This window comes from Amblyomma americanum, chromosome 6 (genome assembly GCF_052857255.1).
Source record: "Amblyomma americanum isolate KBUSLIRL-KWMA chromosome 6, ASM5285725v1, whole genome shotgun sequence".
Lineage (NCBI taxonomy): Eukaryota > Metazoa > Arthropoda > Arachnida > Ixodida > Ixodidae > Amblyomma > Amblyomma americanum.
In genome coordinates, this window is record NC_135502.1 from 186,950,105 (window position 1) to 186,969,051 (window position 18,947).

Consider the following 18,947-nt stretch of genomic DNA (forward strand, 5'->3'; position numbering starts at 1 on the left):
AGCTGAACCGTGGAATGAAAGCCTTCCATAAGGATAACCCCGATGTTCACGTGAGAGCCAAAAGTGTCTTGTAATCGCTTATACAACACCGCGAAGAGCTGCAATCGGCACGCAACGCAGCCTACGCAGCACTGCAGCCATATCGGCCGCTTCGCCGGTCCTCGAAGTGTCGTCACGTCTTCTTGGCCAATCAGAGGCGGCGGCGCGACTCGCGATGTGCCCCGAGGCGCCGGCTGCGTATTTCTGCTAAAAACGACAACTAGCGCTTGTTTTTACCAAATTTCAGTTCTCTATTCGAGTTCGCAGCATCAAAAACTGTAAGGTGCCGCCGCAAGCCCGATTTTTGCAAAAAGTGCTTCAGTCTCCCTTTAAAGCTACTACTTTACAAAACTTTGGACCGCTCGAAATTGGAATATGCTTCATCGGTGTGAAACCCTGGGGTCGAATCTCTCATTTCTGACTTAGAATCAGTTCAAAACCGCGGTTGTCGTTTCATACTTTCCAACTATCATCGTACTAGTAGTGTAACTGCCATGAAAGCTAACCTTTCCCTACCGCTTCTTTCCCATCGCAGGTCAATAGCTTCATTATGTACTTTTCACAAAATTTATCATAATCCTTATCTTAAAGAGAGGTTGTTAAAGAGACCATCATATATTTCAGCACGCATGGATCACCGCCACAAAGTTTGGATCCCTCCTTGTCGCACGAGATGTTTTCACGTTTCATTCATACCCAGAACTTGTGTCAGCTGGAATCACCTTCCCCACGATATTGTTGAAATTACCGATACTGTTGCCTTTCGAAACGCTGTTACTAATTTTATATAAGTCTCTGTCTATATCTATGTTTTATTTTATTTGCTGCTGTTTTCTTTTGTGGTTTGTTTTGTGTAATGCTGCCTTTTGCTAGTGCTGTTACTAATCTTAAATCAGTGTGTGCTGTAACTATATTCAAATTTTTTAGCTGCTGTTTTTGTTTTATGTACTTATATGTTATTCCCACTCCCCTCTGTAACGCCTAATGGCCCTGAGGGTAAATAAATGAAATAATTGAAATGAAATTTCCAAGCCGAAAAACAAGTGCGCCGGAATAATCATCTCCCAAGGAGTCTGTGCATCGAGTGGTCTGCGCAGGCCAGGCCCCCAGGCGCACCATTTAAAAGCAGCACTTCAGAGATCCGCGTTGGTGGTGATTCTCTCTGATGAGGCATGTGAAACTTTTGATCTGTTGCTGTGTTTTAAGTGCTTTCAAGTGTAAAATACCATATGATAGTCTTCTGCAATGTCCAGTCTCTGTCTTGCCTAATGCTATGTAGCATCTCCACTTCAGCAACCTCTTTTCTAATCTTGAGTAAGAATAAAACAAATATATGGCATGTAAAGTTGCTCTTCATTTAAGAGGTAGTGTTTATAAAGGTCACAATTTACTGCTGTGTATATCTACATTTCAAACAGCAATTTGCTTTAAAAATATGAGATTACACGTTATTGGTGCCAAAAATTGCATCAGTTGCGTGACACTTATACACGTCATTACCAGAAGCTAAATTTTGTTGTTCAGCCTGTCAAATTACGGTGCACTCTTGTAGGTCAAATAGGGGCTTACACTTTGATATCATTATATGCTTTCAAGCTCTTAAATATCTTGTAGTACTGTTAAGTAGTACACTCAAATAAATTTTTACTTTACTGCATCTCATGGGCACTGAGTAGTCACCATTGTTGAATTATACACAATTTAGACACATAATCCATACTTCGAATTCCATGATTCTTTTTATGAATATGTGTATTTATGTATTCCAGCTGTACAGCTTTAGCTGTTGCACAATAGTTTGATCCTGGTGGTCATTGTAGCCAGGATGCAAATGTGGCTCCCTCTCCCTATATATATCGCATTCTCAAGCCTTTTTTTTGTGAGATAAAATGGGATACTGTAAAGTAGGCGTGGGCACAGGATATGAGAGTAAGGCATGAAGCATCATGTGATTGAACATTGCGCATATTACAGTTACGTGACCCGTGGTATGCTGCAGAACACTGTATTTCACAGTCCATTGTTTTAGAACATTACAGCTTCTTTTCGAAAAAAAATTGTGCATAGATAGTCAAAGACGAAAGTTAGCGGGTTGGCAGAAAAAAAATTACTATGTATATCAGCGAAGAGCAAAGCATTCCGACCGAGGGGGAATGTGTGTTCCATCTGCTGGAACTCTACATGACTGGTTAGAAGGCCACACAGAGATAGTACTTTTGCGAATCGCATCCTGTAAATTTTTGCCCATGACTACAACATCGCGAGTGTGGCACTTCCGGCTGATAACAAATACAACACATGAATGCCAATTTAAATGTTTCGTACTAGGGGGATGCGAGTTGAAAAAGAAAACTGCAAACCTGTATTTTATTTTGCGAGTGCCACATGGACTGTGAGGGCACGATTAATTTATAACAGATTTCTGTTTTTTAACATGCGTTACATCTAGCACACTGATGTTTTTGTATTTCCTACGTCTGCATTGAAACACGACCATCATGGCAGGGGTTAAACCCCAAATTTGGATAATCAGCATCCGAACACAAACCTGTGCTCTGGCCATCATGCCGGGAAGACGCGCGTTGATGCAAGACATACACAAGCTGATGCGAGCTCGCGTCGATCTGCAGAAGTGGGCCACACGAATTCATACGAGAAGTTTGGCACACGAGCTTGTATGCAGCACATGCACACATACGACTTGTATGCAGCGGGACTGCACACATATGGGACACATATGACTTGTAAGCAGAACATATGAAGTCATACGAAAGAGTCTTGCGACACATATGCACACATATCACCTCGTATGCAACACATACGCATCTCTTATGCGACACATATGCACACGCATCACCCTGTATGTAAAACATATGAATCTCTTATCCCACACGTATGCACACGTATCACCTCGTATGCAGCAGATACGCATCTCTTATGCCACACATATTCACACGTATGACTTCCTAAGCAACACGTATGAATTTATACGAGACACGTATGAAATAATATGAGATTTTTCGATGGGGTTATTGTCAGCATTTTATGCCCTATTTTATGTTTGTGATTATCTATCGAAGTGTTCTGCTCATGGGCTAGAATTCACAGTTGGAGCTCCGACGAGAGTGGAAACAGTAAATAACCGACTAGTGCAGTGATGCCTAGATCAAATATCGGTTACAACTCCTGACTGCTCATTTCGGAAGTTTACGATTTTAGAAACGTTGGCTGACCACGATTGTGTAGCATGCCGTTTTGTTTACCTCAACGCGTCTGGAACACCTAATATGGTTACTGCTTCTAGTCAGTGCAAATCCCTTGTCCCCATTGCCAACCAGCCAAAGCTTGATACTATTATCGCTTCGTTTGATTGGGCATCGGTAACTAAGCAAATTTCAGCGGGCGAGGTCTATGAAAAATTGCGTATGCAGCTGAAAAACTTTGAATTACAGTGCACTCGGTTGGTAACTAAAACAGTAAGAAAGGGTTACTGCTAGATGAGGCCGGACATTCTTACAGCAGTTTCGCATAGAGATAATTTGTAGAAACGGTGCAAAATAAGTAAAAAAACCACAGCTCTACGTTTAGAATACAAGTCAGCAAGAAACAGGGTTGTCGACCTTTTGTGCTGCGGCAAGCACCGTTTCTTCTTTTATAAATTTCGGCAATCTTCAAATAATGTGAGCAAAACTTGGTCTCTGGCAAATTATTACAGAGGTATGAATTCTAATAAATGGTTTGTTCTGGATTCTTTTCGTCAGCCTCCGCCAGCAGTAGCTGACGGTTTCAACAGGCACTTAAGCGTCGCAGAGGGCTGTTACTCCAACTACTAGCTCTACTTCGTTAATGCAATCCATATCTGCATCAGCTTTTCTTCCTAGGATCTTGAGACGTAATCTGGAAGAGATGCTTTTCAACTTAAGCCCAAATAAGCGTACCGGGTATGATGGAATACCATCACACATTCTTCACACGAACTTTAATGCTCTGTCAGATATTCTCCTTTGCATACTAATTGCTTTTTCGAAGGTGACGAAATTCCTGAACGCCTGACACCTGCAGTTGTTTTACCGCTACACAAGGCAAGAAAGATATATAAGATTGAAAACTACCGGCCAGTTTGTTTTACCTGTAATTTCCCAGGTCTTGAAAATTTATTTTCTTCACTGTGTCTTCTTTTCTTAACAAATTTTTTGTTAATTTCTTGAGGAATTTTCGGATGAACTGTTTCCAGCATTTGATGCTCTCTTCCCTTCTTGAGGAATTTTCGGATGAACTGTTTCCAGCATTTGATGCTCTCTTCTTAGATGTAGAGAAAGCATTTCATCATCAAACCTGAACTATCAAATCTTTCTAAGCAAGCTGTATTTGTCGGGATCCCGTAGGCCTTTATACCACATTCTCAGAAACTACCTAATCAGTCGTTATCAAGTGGTAGATACCGATGATAATGGCGTTTTCAGTTCTAAGTTGCCGCTGAATGCGGGTGTACCGCAGGGGTCAATTTTACCTCCATTGTTGTTCAATATTTTTTCAGTGACTTCCCTTTGGCCATTTCCAAATGCTTAGTGTTCCAATATGCTGATTACAGTCTTACTGGCAAAGCATCTTTCCAAATAAATGGCCTCTCGTTTGCTATAAAGTAACATTTACAATTCAACGCGCTGTTTGCTGACAATGTAATTGCTGTCAATGCCCAAAAATACAGCTCGTCTGTTTTGCGTCTCCACTAAAGGCAACTGTTAATAACTTTCCTATTTACTCACATATTTCAAACTGTGTTTATTGTAACTGCTCACCTGTTGAATATGTGCAATATGTTAAGTATCTAGGAGTGTTCTAGTAATGTCTTCCGAGAGTAGCTTAACCTGGCATCATCACTTATCTCATATGTGTTCTAAACTGAGGTCAGTGGCATGGTTATTTATTCACAAAAGGTTTGTGCCTTCATCTGTAAAAAAAAACGATTGTACATGCTTTGGCGTACACTGTGTTAAGATACGGTATTACCATCTTCGCCCTTTGCTCGGATTTTTGGATATGCACGATCGACAGCATCTTAAAGAATATTCATAAAAAGGTTGCTTATAACAAATCCATTTTCTCAGCTCAAAATATCTTCCGTGTACCAAGACTCCCAAACTTCAAATCGTTGTTCCTTGATACAGTTCTCCTTAAGCATTATTGGTTCTATCAATTTAAACAGGAACCTACACCGACAAGACAACTCAAAAAACTAACCGTCACATTGTTCCTCGTTCAAACACGAGGTGTGGTGCGGCCAGGCGTTGCACTTATGTTCCGGCTACTCTTAACTGCCGCATGAAATCTTTACGGTTAGTTGTAGAAGCAAGCTGAGAGAATTATTGAAGAATGAATTGCGAATATATTTAGGATTAGTGCAATCTGTTTCGCATGGTTCGATTTTGCGCCTTTATGATCTTTTCAGTTTCCTTTTGAATATGGTTACTAATTATAGTGTGATCTTTTGATTTTATTGTTTTGTTTTTGTCTATATACGCAAAATTCATGCTTTTCAGTACAATGTATTTTTTAGGCACGATCCTACAAGAAATCTAAAGGATAAACCGCCTGTCCGGGATATTGACGGTGACAAAATGAATATTATTATAGTCACATATCTGAACAGAGTGGTACCAAAGTGCTCACGCCGTTATATGCTGCAAAACGCACAAATCTTACTCCTTTTATTTAATTCCCTTTTTTTCGCCTCCACCTTTATCCCTTACTTACGGCGCGGTTCGGTTGTCCACGCCGATGCGTGAGACAGTTACTGCGCCATTTCCTTCCCTTAAAACCAATTTCCGCCCGGCAAGCTCATTGGTTTCCGAGTAATACCTTGTTGCGAGCTTGTGCTGCGTGGAACATGAACGTAGTATGTCGTCGACGACTCTGGACAGAAGAGTGCGACCACTGTCGATGAGCAGTTGACGAGGAGAACCATTCTGAAGAATGAGATTTTGTAAGACAAATTCCTTGTCACCTGTAGCGCAACTTCTCGACAAGGCACACATGACGGCGTGTAGAATCGCATTGTCAGCTGCCACAGCGATCGAACTGCTGCCGGAGAAGAATGTGGAAAAAGGTCGAGGCCAACGTGGTTAAAGGATTCCAGCGGGATATCAGTGGGTTTGTGGACTGTGGAAGGCCTCTTCCTACATTGACATGGGTCACACCCGGTGACGTACTCTTTACGGTACGATATAAACCAGGACAAAAAAAAACACGCAAGACCAGCGGTAGATGCGGGGCACACCAAGCTATACGGCTGTCGGTATATCGTGGAGTTCAGGGACTAAGAAGCGCAGCTGTTGAGGAATTACAAGCAGTAGCGTAGGCTCATCAGGATGTAGGCTGCGGTAGTAGAGAATTCCAGTCTGAAGAACACAATTTTGAAGGATGGATTCGGGTTTTTTGAGCTTAGGTCATCAATGAGGGGTCGTAAGGAGGAATCTTGGCGTTGTTTTCCGGTGATATGTAGAGATCACAGATATAAAAAAAGCAAGACACGGTATCAGTTTTGCAAAGACTATGCAGCTCCACAGGACAGCGAGGCAAGCAGTAAGCGTCTTAGTGGAGGGCCCTGACTTGTACGCGACTATACACTAATACTTCTTGGAGTCGCAGCCCCCAACGACTAAGGCGGTCGATGGGGTCTTTTAGTGAAGACACACAACAAAGGACGCGGTGTCCCGTCACGACTGAGAAAGAACGGCCGAAGAGGTTGGGCCTAAATTTGGTGACTGCCTAGACAAGGACGAGACACTCGCGCTGAGCAATTTAGTAATTTTTCTCGGAGTTTAAAAGAAAGCGGCTGGTATAAGCAACGACGTAGTCGTGACCGCCATCACGCTGGGCAAGCACGGCGCCACCCTCGTATCCGGAGGCCTCGGTGCAAGCTTCAATGGGAGACTGTGGATCGAAATGGGCTAAAATGGGCGCAGTAGTGAGCATGTGGACAAGCAAAGAAAATCTGGTATCCTTAGCAGGGCCTCAGGCAAAGGCGGTGTTGGTTTTAAGATTGCTGAGGGGACAAGCAATGCCGGTGAAATCTGATGAAACGGCAGACTTATGAGCAAAGTCCAGCAAAACTGCGCTCGTCCTTGAACGACCGTGTTAGAGGAAAATATTTAACGGCTTGAATTTTAGTGGTTTCCGGGCGTACACCAGAGGTGTTAATCATGTGCCCTAGATGGTTAGTTGTCAGCGGACGAATTTGCATTTCGAGGAGTTGAGCCGGAGCCCTATTATGCGGAACACTGCCAGAATACTCGTGAGGCCATCTTAGTGCGTTGCAAATGTAGGCGAAGAAACCACAACATCATTTAGGTAAAATGACAGATAAACCACGATCCGCGAAGAAGGGAGTCCTTCATTCGTCCGAACATAGCCGGCGTGTTGCAAAACCCGAAAGGCATAACTTTTAAACTGATATAAGCTGTCAGTCGTCACGAAGGCGGTCATTCTGCGGTCCTTGTAATCGACAGTGTTTTGCCATAACTTATACTGACGATCAACCGAATAAAAGTACACGGCTCCCTGAAGGTAATCCAATGGGTCACCGATTCCAGGCAGAGGATAGACGTCCTTCGTGATGCGGTTGACCCCGAAGCGCCAGCTCCCGTCTTTTTTAGGCAAAGAGGACAGAATGTCTGCATGGTTGTCTGAGGAGGGCTGATGAATATAAGAACAGCCTTTCTTTTGTAAGCTGTGTACCGTCGTCTGTCATTATAATCACACTTCTGGATAAAGTGGCACCAAAGTGCCTACGCTCTTACATGCTGCTAAACGCACAAATCACTCCCCTTTTATTGCATAGAAGTGGAGGCCAAGAACGCCCACTAAAACAAGAAATACACAGAAGTATTCACTTTTAACTGTCAATTAAATGCGAATAAGTGACTCATTTGGGTAAAACCCGCTCATTCCTTCTGTACGTCGTTCATAGCCAAAGGTGCCATTCAGCGCAGCATTCGTCTTAGGCATTCGGCTAGAGATATCGCACAATGTTTCTCTTTAGAGAGCCCTGAGGGGCAAGTTAGTGAACAGGTGGTCGCCTTTGGCTTTCCCCACTGTGCTGTGCAGTGACCGGCAACAACACAAGTGACACCGCAGCTGAATACTCTCGACTGTTTTAAGTGGCTCTGCCGCACTGTTTGTTGTATCTAGTTAGCAAGGTTATAGAAGATAGGACCGGTCGGCGCGTCAATGGTGACTCGCTGCATGTTTCGCCAAGCCATATGCCAGTGCAAATATGCAATTGCAGAAGCGCCCTGCTCGTGTGGAAAGGTTTCTTAGCCGAGAAGCAACTTAGAACCAGTATAAGCGATTTATCTTCTGTGACATGCCATTCAGAGAACAATTCTCTCTCTAAGCTCTGCTCATTGATTTTCTCAAACCTGAGCCTGCTTGCTCTCACTCGTGGCAAGTACATGTCGCATAGAGGAAAAAAATGGCAAACGACGGGACGGAAAATGTTTGGAAGGTATATTTCAGATATACGTTCCTCAAAAAGAAAAAAAGAAACAGCACTCGAGATGTGGCAAACACTGGTGAACCCTTCGCGCCCTCTGGAGATGCACCGAGTGCTCGCGCTGAAGGCAGTGGTGTCACAGCGCTTCTCTTCCGCGGCTCTCTTAAGGCGCCAGGCCGCGTAACGGGCACCTTCGAAGGGAGGCAGCGTCAAACACCATTCAGGCCGTTGCTGAAGACTCTTTTGAGCACCTCCATGAAAACTGTGCGCTCCTGCAGCTCGGAACGGAGCCTCAGCTCACGCTCTTGGCGTTCGATCTCGAAACGAGCTTTCTCAAGCGTCAGCTTCTCCTCTTGCAGCCGCAGCCGAGCCTTCTCCAGCTGAACTTCCTCCCGGCGGATCTTCAACTCGCGCTCGCGGACCTTGGGAGATAAGCAGGACGAAAACTGTTACACTTCTTGTTGGACGTGTTGGTGCATTGGTATTGTTTAGAACGAGTGGCGCGCACATAAAATACGAACACGGGAAAACGATGAAGGCGGAAAGTGCGCAATGAACTGGTTTTATTGGCGCCCCGGCTAAAGAGAAATAAGATTCTAGGCAGGACCAAAGACAAGTAGGGTTTTAGAACCCTACAATATGTAAGTAAAGGGCGATTACTGCAATAATGACTTTAGTCGCCCTGCACAATACGAAAAAAAAACTTCCCCCCGCGGATTCTCGTTATTTGCGCGCAGGCTTTTTTTGCCCTCTGCCCCCTTATTTTAGGCACGTGTGTAGATAGCCTATATAAGCAATATTGAAAAGAATAAAAGCAATTGATAGTTTGCGCTCTTTCTGTACATTGTCTTTTCTATGTTCGTACGTTATGTGTGCGCAGCTCACAGCAGAAAAACTACAGAGCTAGACAACAGCACCAGGCCACTGGCGTCCAGAATGCCATTTTCAGGCGCTAATAATTAGCGATCATGGTAGCTTTTGCAAATCTTCCTTTTTTAACTTGCCATGACATGTTTGCACAGATAATATTCACATATTCCACGGCGACTCATTATGACATTTCTCTAAAGTCCTAAAATATTCACATTATGCCTCAACACTGTTTTCAAGGTCTCAATTACACTTATGATTCATTACAGTGAAATAAGTCATTATGTGAACAAAGTAGCATAGATCAGTCTCTGTAAAGCGTTCATGTGTGCTGAACGCAAGCACACTTCCTGGAGCCGCACAATAGCTACCCTGTAGAGCACAGAACAATTCATTTTAAAAATGGCTTTCTCCGTTAATTTTGCATACCTCACGTGAGGCGTTTGTAGAGATTATTACTCATATCTGGGCACATTTGTTTCTCTTACGTTTGTGGTCGTTGTGCTTTGTGTACAGTCGCGGGTAAAAAAGATTAGCACACAGGACGGAACAACGGAGAGCCGGAATGACAACGCGTGGCGCTGCGGGTACGAAGAGTCTGATAACTAGAGTGCTGGGCCGTTCCCATTCTACAGTATTAGGGGGGTTCAGCGAAGTGTGACAGCCGAGCAAGATATATTTTTCTGCAACGCCCTCTTTTTTTTTATGCGTTGCATATTGCAATCACTCAGTTCAGCCCTTGGGCGCGGCCGGGCAGCCACCAAACCACGTGACGTGACGTCACGACAGCCGGAGGAAAAGCTGGACCCCAACTCGCGCGGTCGCGCGCGGCCGCAGCCACCACCTGACTCCCGCTCCTCCCGCTAGGGGCGCTGCGCCGGCGCGTGACGTCACGGAGGAAAAGCTGGGCCCCATCGCGGCCGCAACCACCACCTGACTCCCGGTCCTCCCGCTAGGGGCGCTGCGCCGGCGCGTGACGTCACGGAGGAAAAGCTGGGCCCCAACTGGCGCGGTCGCGCGCGGCCGCAGCCACCATCTGACTCCCGCTCCTCCCGCTAGGGGCGCTGCGCTATGATTGACGTCACGGCATATGTATAAGAGAGCTGCGCTCCTTCGCCGGGACACTCTTATGCCCCTGTCACACGGGCATTTCGAGGGCCCTCGAACCGATAGTCTATAGACTCAAAGGCGATCGAGCGCTGCTACACGGGCAGTTTCAATGGCGATCGAGTCAATAGCCTATCGAGTCAACGGAGCAGCACGGAACTCCATCGAGATATGCAACGCATTCTTGGCTTAACCAAGCTAAGCCTGGCCATTTTTTTGATACAGCCTTGCTCCCGCAGGCGAATGGTGAAGAATAGGATAGTTGTTTGTTTTTTTGCTCGTTTGGCAGTTATTTTTGCGAGCAGCCTCAGCCGCGCTGCGGAAGGATGACTATGAAAGAAGAGGAAACAATTGTCTGAAATAGGATGGTTTATTGGATGTTGCCTAAGCGATAGGCCAAGCGAAAAAAAACGGCGATATCGCTCAGCCTGTTCGCGATGGGCGATAACACAGGTGTTATAAATTAGACCCAGGCCCTAAGAATCTCGCCAGAAGGAAAAAGACATGCCGCGCGTCAACCTCGCTACAAGAGCGGAAATCCTGACATTAGTTCAGGAAGGCAGGTCCCGGAGAAGCATTGCTGCCGAAGTAGGGTGCGCAGTAGGGACTGTGACCCGCATTGTGCGTGCCTTCCTAGAAGAGAGGACTGGCGACGCTGAGCGTAGCGGACGTCCGAGAGCCCTAACTGAGGAGCAAGATCGGCTAATCATTGAGGCCGCCTTCCGCAGCCCTCATATTACCGCTGCCGAGATACAGCAGGAAGTTGGCCTCCAGGGAGTCTTTGTGGACGATTAGGAGACGCCTTCGGTCAGCCGAAATTTATAGTTGAGTCGCTTGTCGGAGGCCACTTCTCACTGCACATCACCAACGACTCCGTCTTGACTTTGCCACAAGCCACCTCACTTGGACTGCAGAAGATTGGGGGCTAGTCATATTCTCAGATGAATCGACTTTCTCCACGAAGTGGGACCAGCAGCGGCGCGTCTGGAGGCCGGTTGGCGCGCGGTAGGTGCACAACAATCCTTTTTTATCTATTACTTACTCGACGGCGAGACATTGATCTCGCCAGTAACTACGGTTAGTGCTCCTTCTCAATTGAAATGCATTGTATGCTGCTGTTATTTTTATACGGTTTTATCGCTAAAAGTTCATCTTGGTGCACTTAAGGTGTAGCATTCTATTCTTTAACACTAAAGAGTCATGAATGACTATGCTTAAGTTATTAGAAATTTCAATCTTTTACTCCATACTAATGAGAAGTTTTGGCCAATAGGTGCTCAGCTTTTCTCAGACAAATTGCATAAAGTATTTATTTTTTGCAGGTATGAACCACAGTTGGCGCAGGCCGTCGCATCCAGCGGACGTCGCTCCATTAACGTGTGGGGTTGCATTACGCACCAAGGGCTCGGGCCACTGATCAGGGCCGAGGGAACGCAGACTGCTGCTTCCTACGAAGCTATTATTCAAAATGACCTTCTCCCTTTTGATTTGGACGGCCCGTTCCCTGGTGGGTGCTTCCACTTTCAGCACGACAGAATTCCTATCCACACATGCAGGTAGGACAACGTTTTATCTCTGGTTATGTCACGCCGAGATAGTGTCTGCAAAACGAATTGCATTTCCATCACAAGTGTGAACTAGAGCTGAGTAGAGTGAAGAGCGAAACAAAGCTACGCTGATAAGCAGGTCATATCTGGCAGCAACGCGCATATAGCAAGGCAGACACGACATGGAGAAGACGAGGAGCAAAGGTGAAGATACCGCCAGCATAAGAGCCTTCATTTCGATTTCACTGAAATAATAAACGTTTCGTGTCCCTATAAGCACCTCTTCCCCCTGTTTTGGCAATGCACTATAAAGAAAACAAAGTCACGTTTTCGCAAGGAACAATTGTTTCCATGTGATGTCATACTACACTAAAAGCGATACAAAACGGACAAAATCGTTCCGCTTGCTTTATTCAATGTTCCCTAGCGTATTTTACTGTTCTTACTTTCATGCAAACACGAAACGAATGTTTGCTTGCAGCGTGTAATTGTTTTCTTTTTTTTCTCAGGCGGGTGCGGCAACTGCTTGAAGAGCTCTGCATCCAGGAGCTACCATGGCCTCCCAAGGGAGCAGATTTTAATATTTTAAATATATGGGGGCTAATGAAAAAGCGACTAGAGAAAAGGCAGCTGCACGAGTCATCGCCAGATATTCTTTGGGCGGCGGTTCAAGAGGAATGGAGCAGGCTCCAGGCTCTTCCTGGCCTTGCAAGGAGCCTGTTTAAATACTTGCCTGAGCGCCTTGAAAGCGTTGTGAGGATGGGTGGGGCCTATGCACGCCACTAGTGCAATGACGTGTTTGCTTTCGCATACCGACAGCCAGCTGGCTATCCTCCTTACTTCTTTTCTTGAACTGATGGGATAGTGCTCCTGTCACTATTATGTGGATTAGTTGGATTGAAAAAAAAATAAAGTTACCTGTTTGTCGAGCTTTAGTAATACTGGCTAAAAGCAGCGCTGTCATCTTTCCCCCCCCCCCCCCCGAGTTTCTTTTGACAAACCACCACGGACATAAAAAAGACAGTAATAGAAAAGAATACATCTTTGCTGATGATAACCCAGCCAAAATAAATGCTGCCTTCAGAGTCACGTAGGGTAGGCACTTCGGCACTAAGGCGACAGCAGGCTTGATAAAGCTTACTTCCTACCGCCCTCCCCCCCCCCCCTCCCCTGTGCTACAAGAATGGAAACGGCCCGATAGGCAGGATGGATGGATGGATGGATACGGCTGAACCCTTTACATCGGGCGGTGGCTCAAGCCACCTAGCCATGTCTTGTGAAATTTTACTCCTGTCTTGCTTTTAGCCACCAATCAGATAACCTTCGCTTGGTTACTTCTAACCTCTTAAAATCCACTTTCCCTTCACTATCCCTAAACCCCAATGCATTGGGTAAGTCAGCCCCGCTGCCTTCCACTGTAGGGTGAAGCCCTTTACAGAAAAGTATCAAGTGTTCAGCCGTTTCCTCCTCCTCTCCGCACGCAATGCACAAAGTGTCTATCTCCTGGTACCTGACTCTATACGTCTTAGTCCGCAAAACTCCAGTCCTGGCCTCAAACAACAAAAAACTTCCCCTACAATTATCATAGATATTTTCTTTGACAATTTCCTGTTTAAAGGTCCGGTATGTTTCTAGTGCCGATTTCGTCAGCATCCCTGTTTTCCACAAAGCTCTCTCTGTTTCTTTAACCTTTTTCTTAACCGATAATTGCTGATTTGCCCCCTTACTGCTGTCCAGATATTTGCTTGTCAATTTTCTAGTTCGCTTTCTCCATTTCGTGTCAACATTCTTTATATACAGGTATCTGAAAACTTTCCTAGCCCACCGCTTTTCCTCCATCCTTCTCAATCGTTCCTCAAATGCTATCTTACTGCTAGCTTCTCTGCTCTCGAAAGACGCCCATCCCATATCACCCTGTACCCCCTGATTTGGTGTATTGCCATGTGCTCCCAAAGCTAACCTCCCTACTCCCCGTTGCCTAATTTCCAGCCTTGCTTGAACATCTGGCCTCATACACAGGACCGCATTCCCGAAGGTCAGGCTAGGGACATCACCCCTTTCCAGATCCCTCTTACCACCTCATACCTATTGTAATTCCACAGTGCCCTATTTTTCATGACAGCTGCATTCCTACTAGCTTTATTCATTACATATTTTGCATGCTCTGTCAGATACTCAACACTGTTATTTATCCACACCCCAAGATACTTGTACTCATTCACTACTTTTAGCACGAACTCCTGTATTCTATGCTCGCCGCCCTCTTCATTAAATGTCATGACTGCAGATTTTTCCTTACTATACTTGAAGCCTAATCTATCTCCCTCTGTACTGCATATGTCTAACAACTTTTGCAGGTCTTCCTTGTTGTCAGCCATTATCACTATATCGTCCGCATATATTAGTCCCGGTAATGTCTGTTTAATCAATTCCCCTTGCTTGAAAAAAGATAGGTTGAAACCTAGTCCGCTCCCCTCTAGCTTGGCCTCCAAACCTTGCAGGTCCGCGAACCGCAGCGCCGCGTGGTGAGATTCCACAATTCTGATCGCAAGTGATCTGTGCTAATATTTTTTGCTTGCGACTGTACGATGATATAAAACTTTTCAACTCGATCCACATACGTGGATCCTACATCACAACTGCCGCTTCGCAACGACATCTGTGGTCTTCGGCTGGAAGAAATTTCTTATGCAGGCCAGTGCACAGGTAGCGACCATCTTGAGTGGCCCATTGCGATGCAAGAGAAACAGTGTGCACAGGTTGGTTCTGATAAGCCCCGTGAAAAGACGCGCTCCGAATCTGCCGTTATCGCATGCCGATAACTGCTGCACGCTGCGGTGCTCAGGCCGGTACGAGCCAGAGGTAACATGAAAAAACAAGCACGCTATCAACAGCGCAAAATTACGCACCTTAACAGCACAAACTCCTGTAGAGGTCGCATTTCGAGCGCTAATTTTCTATATTATATTATTTACAGTCTTCCAGATCTTTAGCATCAACGCGCGAGCGTCGACCGCCATTTCGAAGAGCGCCGTGATCACTGAACGCAGCGACGAAATGTCTGTGAAATACGCACGTGTTCGTCGATCCCGGACACGGACTCAAGCCCTTTTTTAGCACGTTATTGTCTTATTTCGTTTTTTTTTATGAACGCCGTCGCCAAGTTGCAAATAAAACGCCACATGCTAGAGCAGATGCGGGGAAAGAACTGCACGAACGAGACGCGGACGGCCAAGAGACAAAGACGCACACAAAAGCAGACTGACAAATACACTACGTGAAGGAATACAATGCGTATATATAAGCGAACTCAGCATCGACTTACAATCTAGCCTAAAAAGAACGCCGTGGTTTAATTTTCGATTAGGCTGTAAATGAGGTGCTGAGATCGCTTATATACACACACACACACACACACACGAAGGAAGGCAACAGCCACAGACACCAAGGCACACATAGGGGAATTTTTTTTTTGTAGTGCCGATCAAGGAGAGAATAATACTTCGATTTATCTGTCGCTTAAACGAAATTGCTTATAAAGCAGCAGAAAACACAACCATGCCGCTGGTGAGGCAAATGAACTGAACTGAGGGCCTCGCTTGACAAACATATTTAGGAAGCCAACAGTCACCGAAATCAAGGTGCATAGGAGAATGTTTCTTTTTTTAATATCTAGTGCCAATCAATAAGGTTTTTTATGGACGAGGTGGCGCTGGTGAACACTCTCAAGGTTCGCTTACAAGCAAAATATAAATACCCACGAAAGCAGCAGATTGGACCGCCGTCGCCGTAGCTGAGTTGGTAAGAGAATGGACGCGATATTGAGATGTCGTGGGTTCGGATCCCATCGGCGGCATGGTTGTTTTTTCTGCTGCTTTATAAGAAATTTTCTTTAAAAAAAACTAATTGATTGGCACTAGATATTTAAAAAAAGAAACGTTCTCCTAAGCACCTTGATATCGGTGACTGTTGGCTTCCTAAATATGTTTGTCAAACGAGCCCCTCACTTCATTTGCCTTGTCTGCTGATAGCTTAACGGGGGTCTCGGTTCTGGCAGTCTTGATGCCATAGTTAGCATAAGAGGGCTCTCGCACAGTTTCCGCCCTCGCCGTTAGATGACGTTCTACGTCACACTTGCGGTATTACAGGGCGTGCTACCTCCACCGCTATGGACAAGGGTGGCGCTGGTGAACACTCTCAAGGTTCGCTTATACACAAAACATAAATACCCACGAAAGCAGCAGATTGGACAGCCGTCGCCGTTGCTCAGTTGGTAAGAGCACCGGACGCGATATTCGGAGGTCGTGGGTTCGGATCCCACTGGCGGCATGGTTGTTCCTTCTGCAGCTTTATAAGTAATTTTCTTTAAAAAAACTGATTGGCACTAGATATAAAGAAAAAGAAACATTCTCCTATGCACCTTGATTTCGGTGACTGTTGGCTTCCTAAATATGTTTGTCAAACGAGCCCCTCACTTCATTTGCCTTGTCTGCTAATAGCTTAACGGCGGTCTCGGTTCTGGCAGTCTTGATGCCATAGGTAGCAAAAGGGGGCTCTCGCACAGTTTCCGCCCTCCCCGTTAGATGACGTTCTACGTCACACTTGCAGTATTACAGGACGTGCTACGACCACCGCTATTGACAAGGGTGGCGCTGGTGAGAACTCTCAAGGTTCGCTTACACGCAAAACATAAACACCCGCGAAAGCAGCAGATTGGACAGCCGTCACCGTAGCTCAGTTGGTAAGGGCACCGGACGCGATATTCGGATGTCGTTGGTTCGGATCCCACCGGCGGCATGGTTGTTTTTCAGCTGCTTTATAAGTAACTTTCTTTAAAAAACTAATTGATTGGCACTAGATATTTAATAAAAGAAACATTCCCCTATGCACCTTGATTTCGGTGACTGTTGGCTTCCTAAATATGTTTGTCAAACGAGTCCCTCACTTCATTTGCCTTGTCTGCTGATGGCTTAACGGGGGTCACGGTTCTGGCATTCTTGATGCCATAGTTAGAATGAAATGTCGCTCGCACAGTTTCCGCCCTCGCCGTTAGACGACGTTCTACGTCACACTTGCGGTATTACAGGACGTGGGACATCCACCGCTATGGACGAGGGTGGCGCTGCTGAACACTCTCAAGGTTCGCTTACACGCAAAACATAAATACCCACGAAAGCAGCAGATTGGACAGCCGTCGCCGTTGCTCAGTTGGTAAGAGCACCGGATGCTATATTCGGAGGTTGTGGGTTCGGATCCCACCGGCGGCATGGTTGTTTTTTGTGCTGCTTTATAAGTACTTTTCTTTTTTAAAAAACTAATTGATTGGCACTAAATATTTAAAAAAAGAAACATTCTCCTATGCACCTTGATTTCGGTGACTGTTAGCGTCCTAAATATGTTTATCAAACGAGCCCCTCACTTCATTTGCCTTGTCAGCTAATAGCTTAACGGGGGTCTCGGTTCTGGCAGTCTTGATGCCAAAGGTAGCATAAGAGGGCTCTCGCACAGTTTCCGCCCTCGCCGTTAGATGACGTTCTACGTCACACTTGCGGTATTACAGGACGTGCTACGTCCACCGCTTTGGACAAGGGTGGCGCTGGTGAACACTCTCAAGGTTCGCTTATACGCAAAACATAAATAACGACGAAAGCAGCAGATTGGACAGCCGTCGCCGTAGCTCTGTTGGTAAGAGCACCAGACGCGATATTCGGAGGTCGTGGGTTCGGATCCCACTGGCGGCATGGTTGTTTTTTCAGCTGCTTTATAAGTAAATTTCTTTAAAAAAACTAATTGATTGGCACTAGATATTTAAAAAAAGAAACATTCCCCTATGCACCTTGATTTCGGTGACTGTTGGCTCCCTAAATATGTTTGTCAAACGAGTCCCTCACTTCATTTGCCATGTCTGCTGATAGCTTTTAACGGGGGTCACGGTTCTGGCATTCTTGATGCCATAGTTAGCATGAGAGGGCTCTCGCACAGTTTCCACCCTCGCCGTTAGATGACGTTCTACGTCACACTTGTGGTACTACAGGACGTGCTACAACCACCGCTATGGACGAGGGTGGCGCTGGTGAACACTCTCAAGGTTCGCTTACACGCAAAACAAATACCCACGAAAGAAGCAGATTGGACAGCCGTCGCCGTAGCTCAGTTGGTAATAGCACCGGACGCGATATTCGAAGGTCGTGGGTTCGGATCCCACCGGCGGCATGGTTGTTTTTCTGCTGCTTTATAAGTAATTCTCTCTAAAAAAACTAATTGATTGGCACTAGATACTTAAAAAAAAGAAACATTCTCCTATTCACCTTGATTTCGGTGACTGTTTGCTTCCTAAATATGTTTGTCAAACGAGCCCCTCACTTCATTTGCCATGTCTGCTAATAGCTTAACGGGGGTCTCGGTTCTGGCAGTCTTGTTGCCATAGGTAGCATAAGAGGGCTCTCGCACAGTTTCTGCCCTCGCCGTGAGATGACGTTCTACGTCACACTTGCGGTATTACAGGACGTGCTACGTCCACCGCTATGGACGAGGGTGGCGCTGGTGAACACTCTCAAGGTTCGCTTACAAGCAAAACATAAATACCCACGAAAGCAGCAGACTGGACCGCCGACGCCGTAGCTGAGTTGGTAAGAGCACTGGACGCGATACTCGGATGTTGTGGGTTCGGATCCCATCGGCGGCATGGTTGTTTTTTCTGCTGCTTTATAAGTAGTTTTCTTTTTTTAAAAAATTAATTGATTAGCACTAGATATTTAAAAAAAAGAAACATTCTCCTATGCACCTTGATTTCGGTGACTGTTGGCTTCCTAAATATGTGTATCAAACGAGCCCCTCAGTTCATTTGCCTTGTCTGCTAATAACTTAACTGGGGTCTCGGTTCTGGCAGT

At 45.6% G+C, this 18,947-nt stretch overlaps 1 protein-coding gene across 1 annotated transcript in view; it reads right to left on the reverse strand.

Moving 5' to 3' along the window:
• Positions 1–8,567: 8,567 nt before the first annotated feature.
• Positions 8,568–18,947, reverse strand: part of LOC144095628 (uncharacterized) — a 216,689-nt gene continuing 206,309 nt past the window's right edge. Inside the window, exon 5 of the mRNA XM_077629299.1 lies at positions 8,568–8,955. Coding sequence (XP_077485425.1) covers positions 8,743–8,955 — 213 coding nt within the window. The 3' untranslated portion in view covers positions 8,568–8,742. The remainder of the gene's footprint in view (positions 8,956–18,947) is intronic.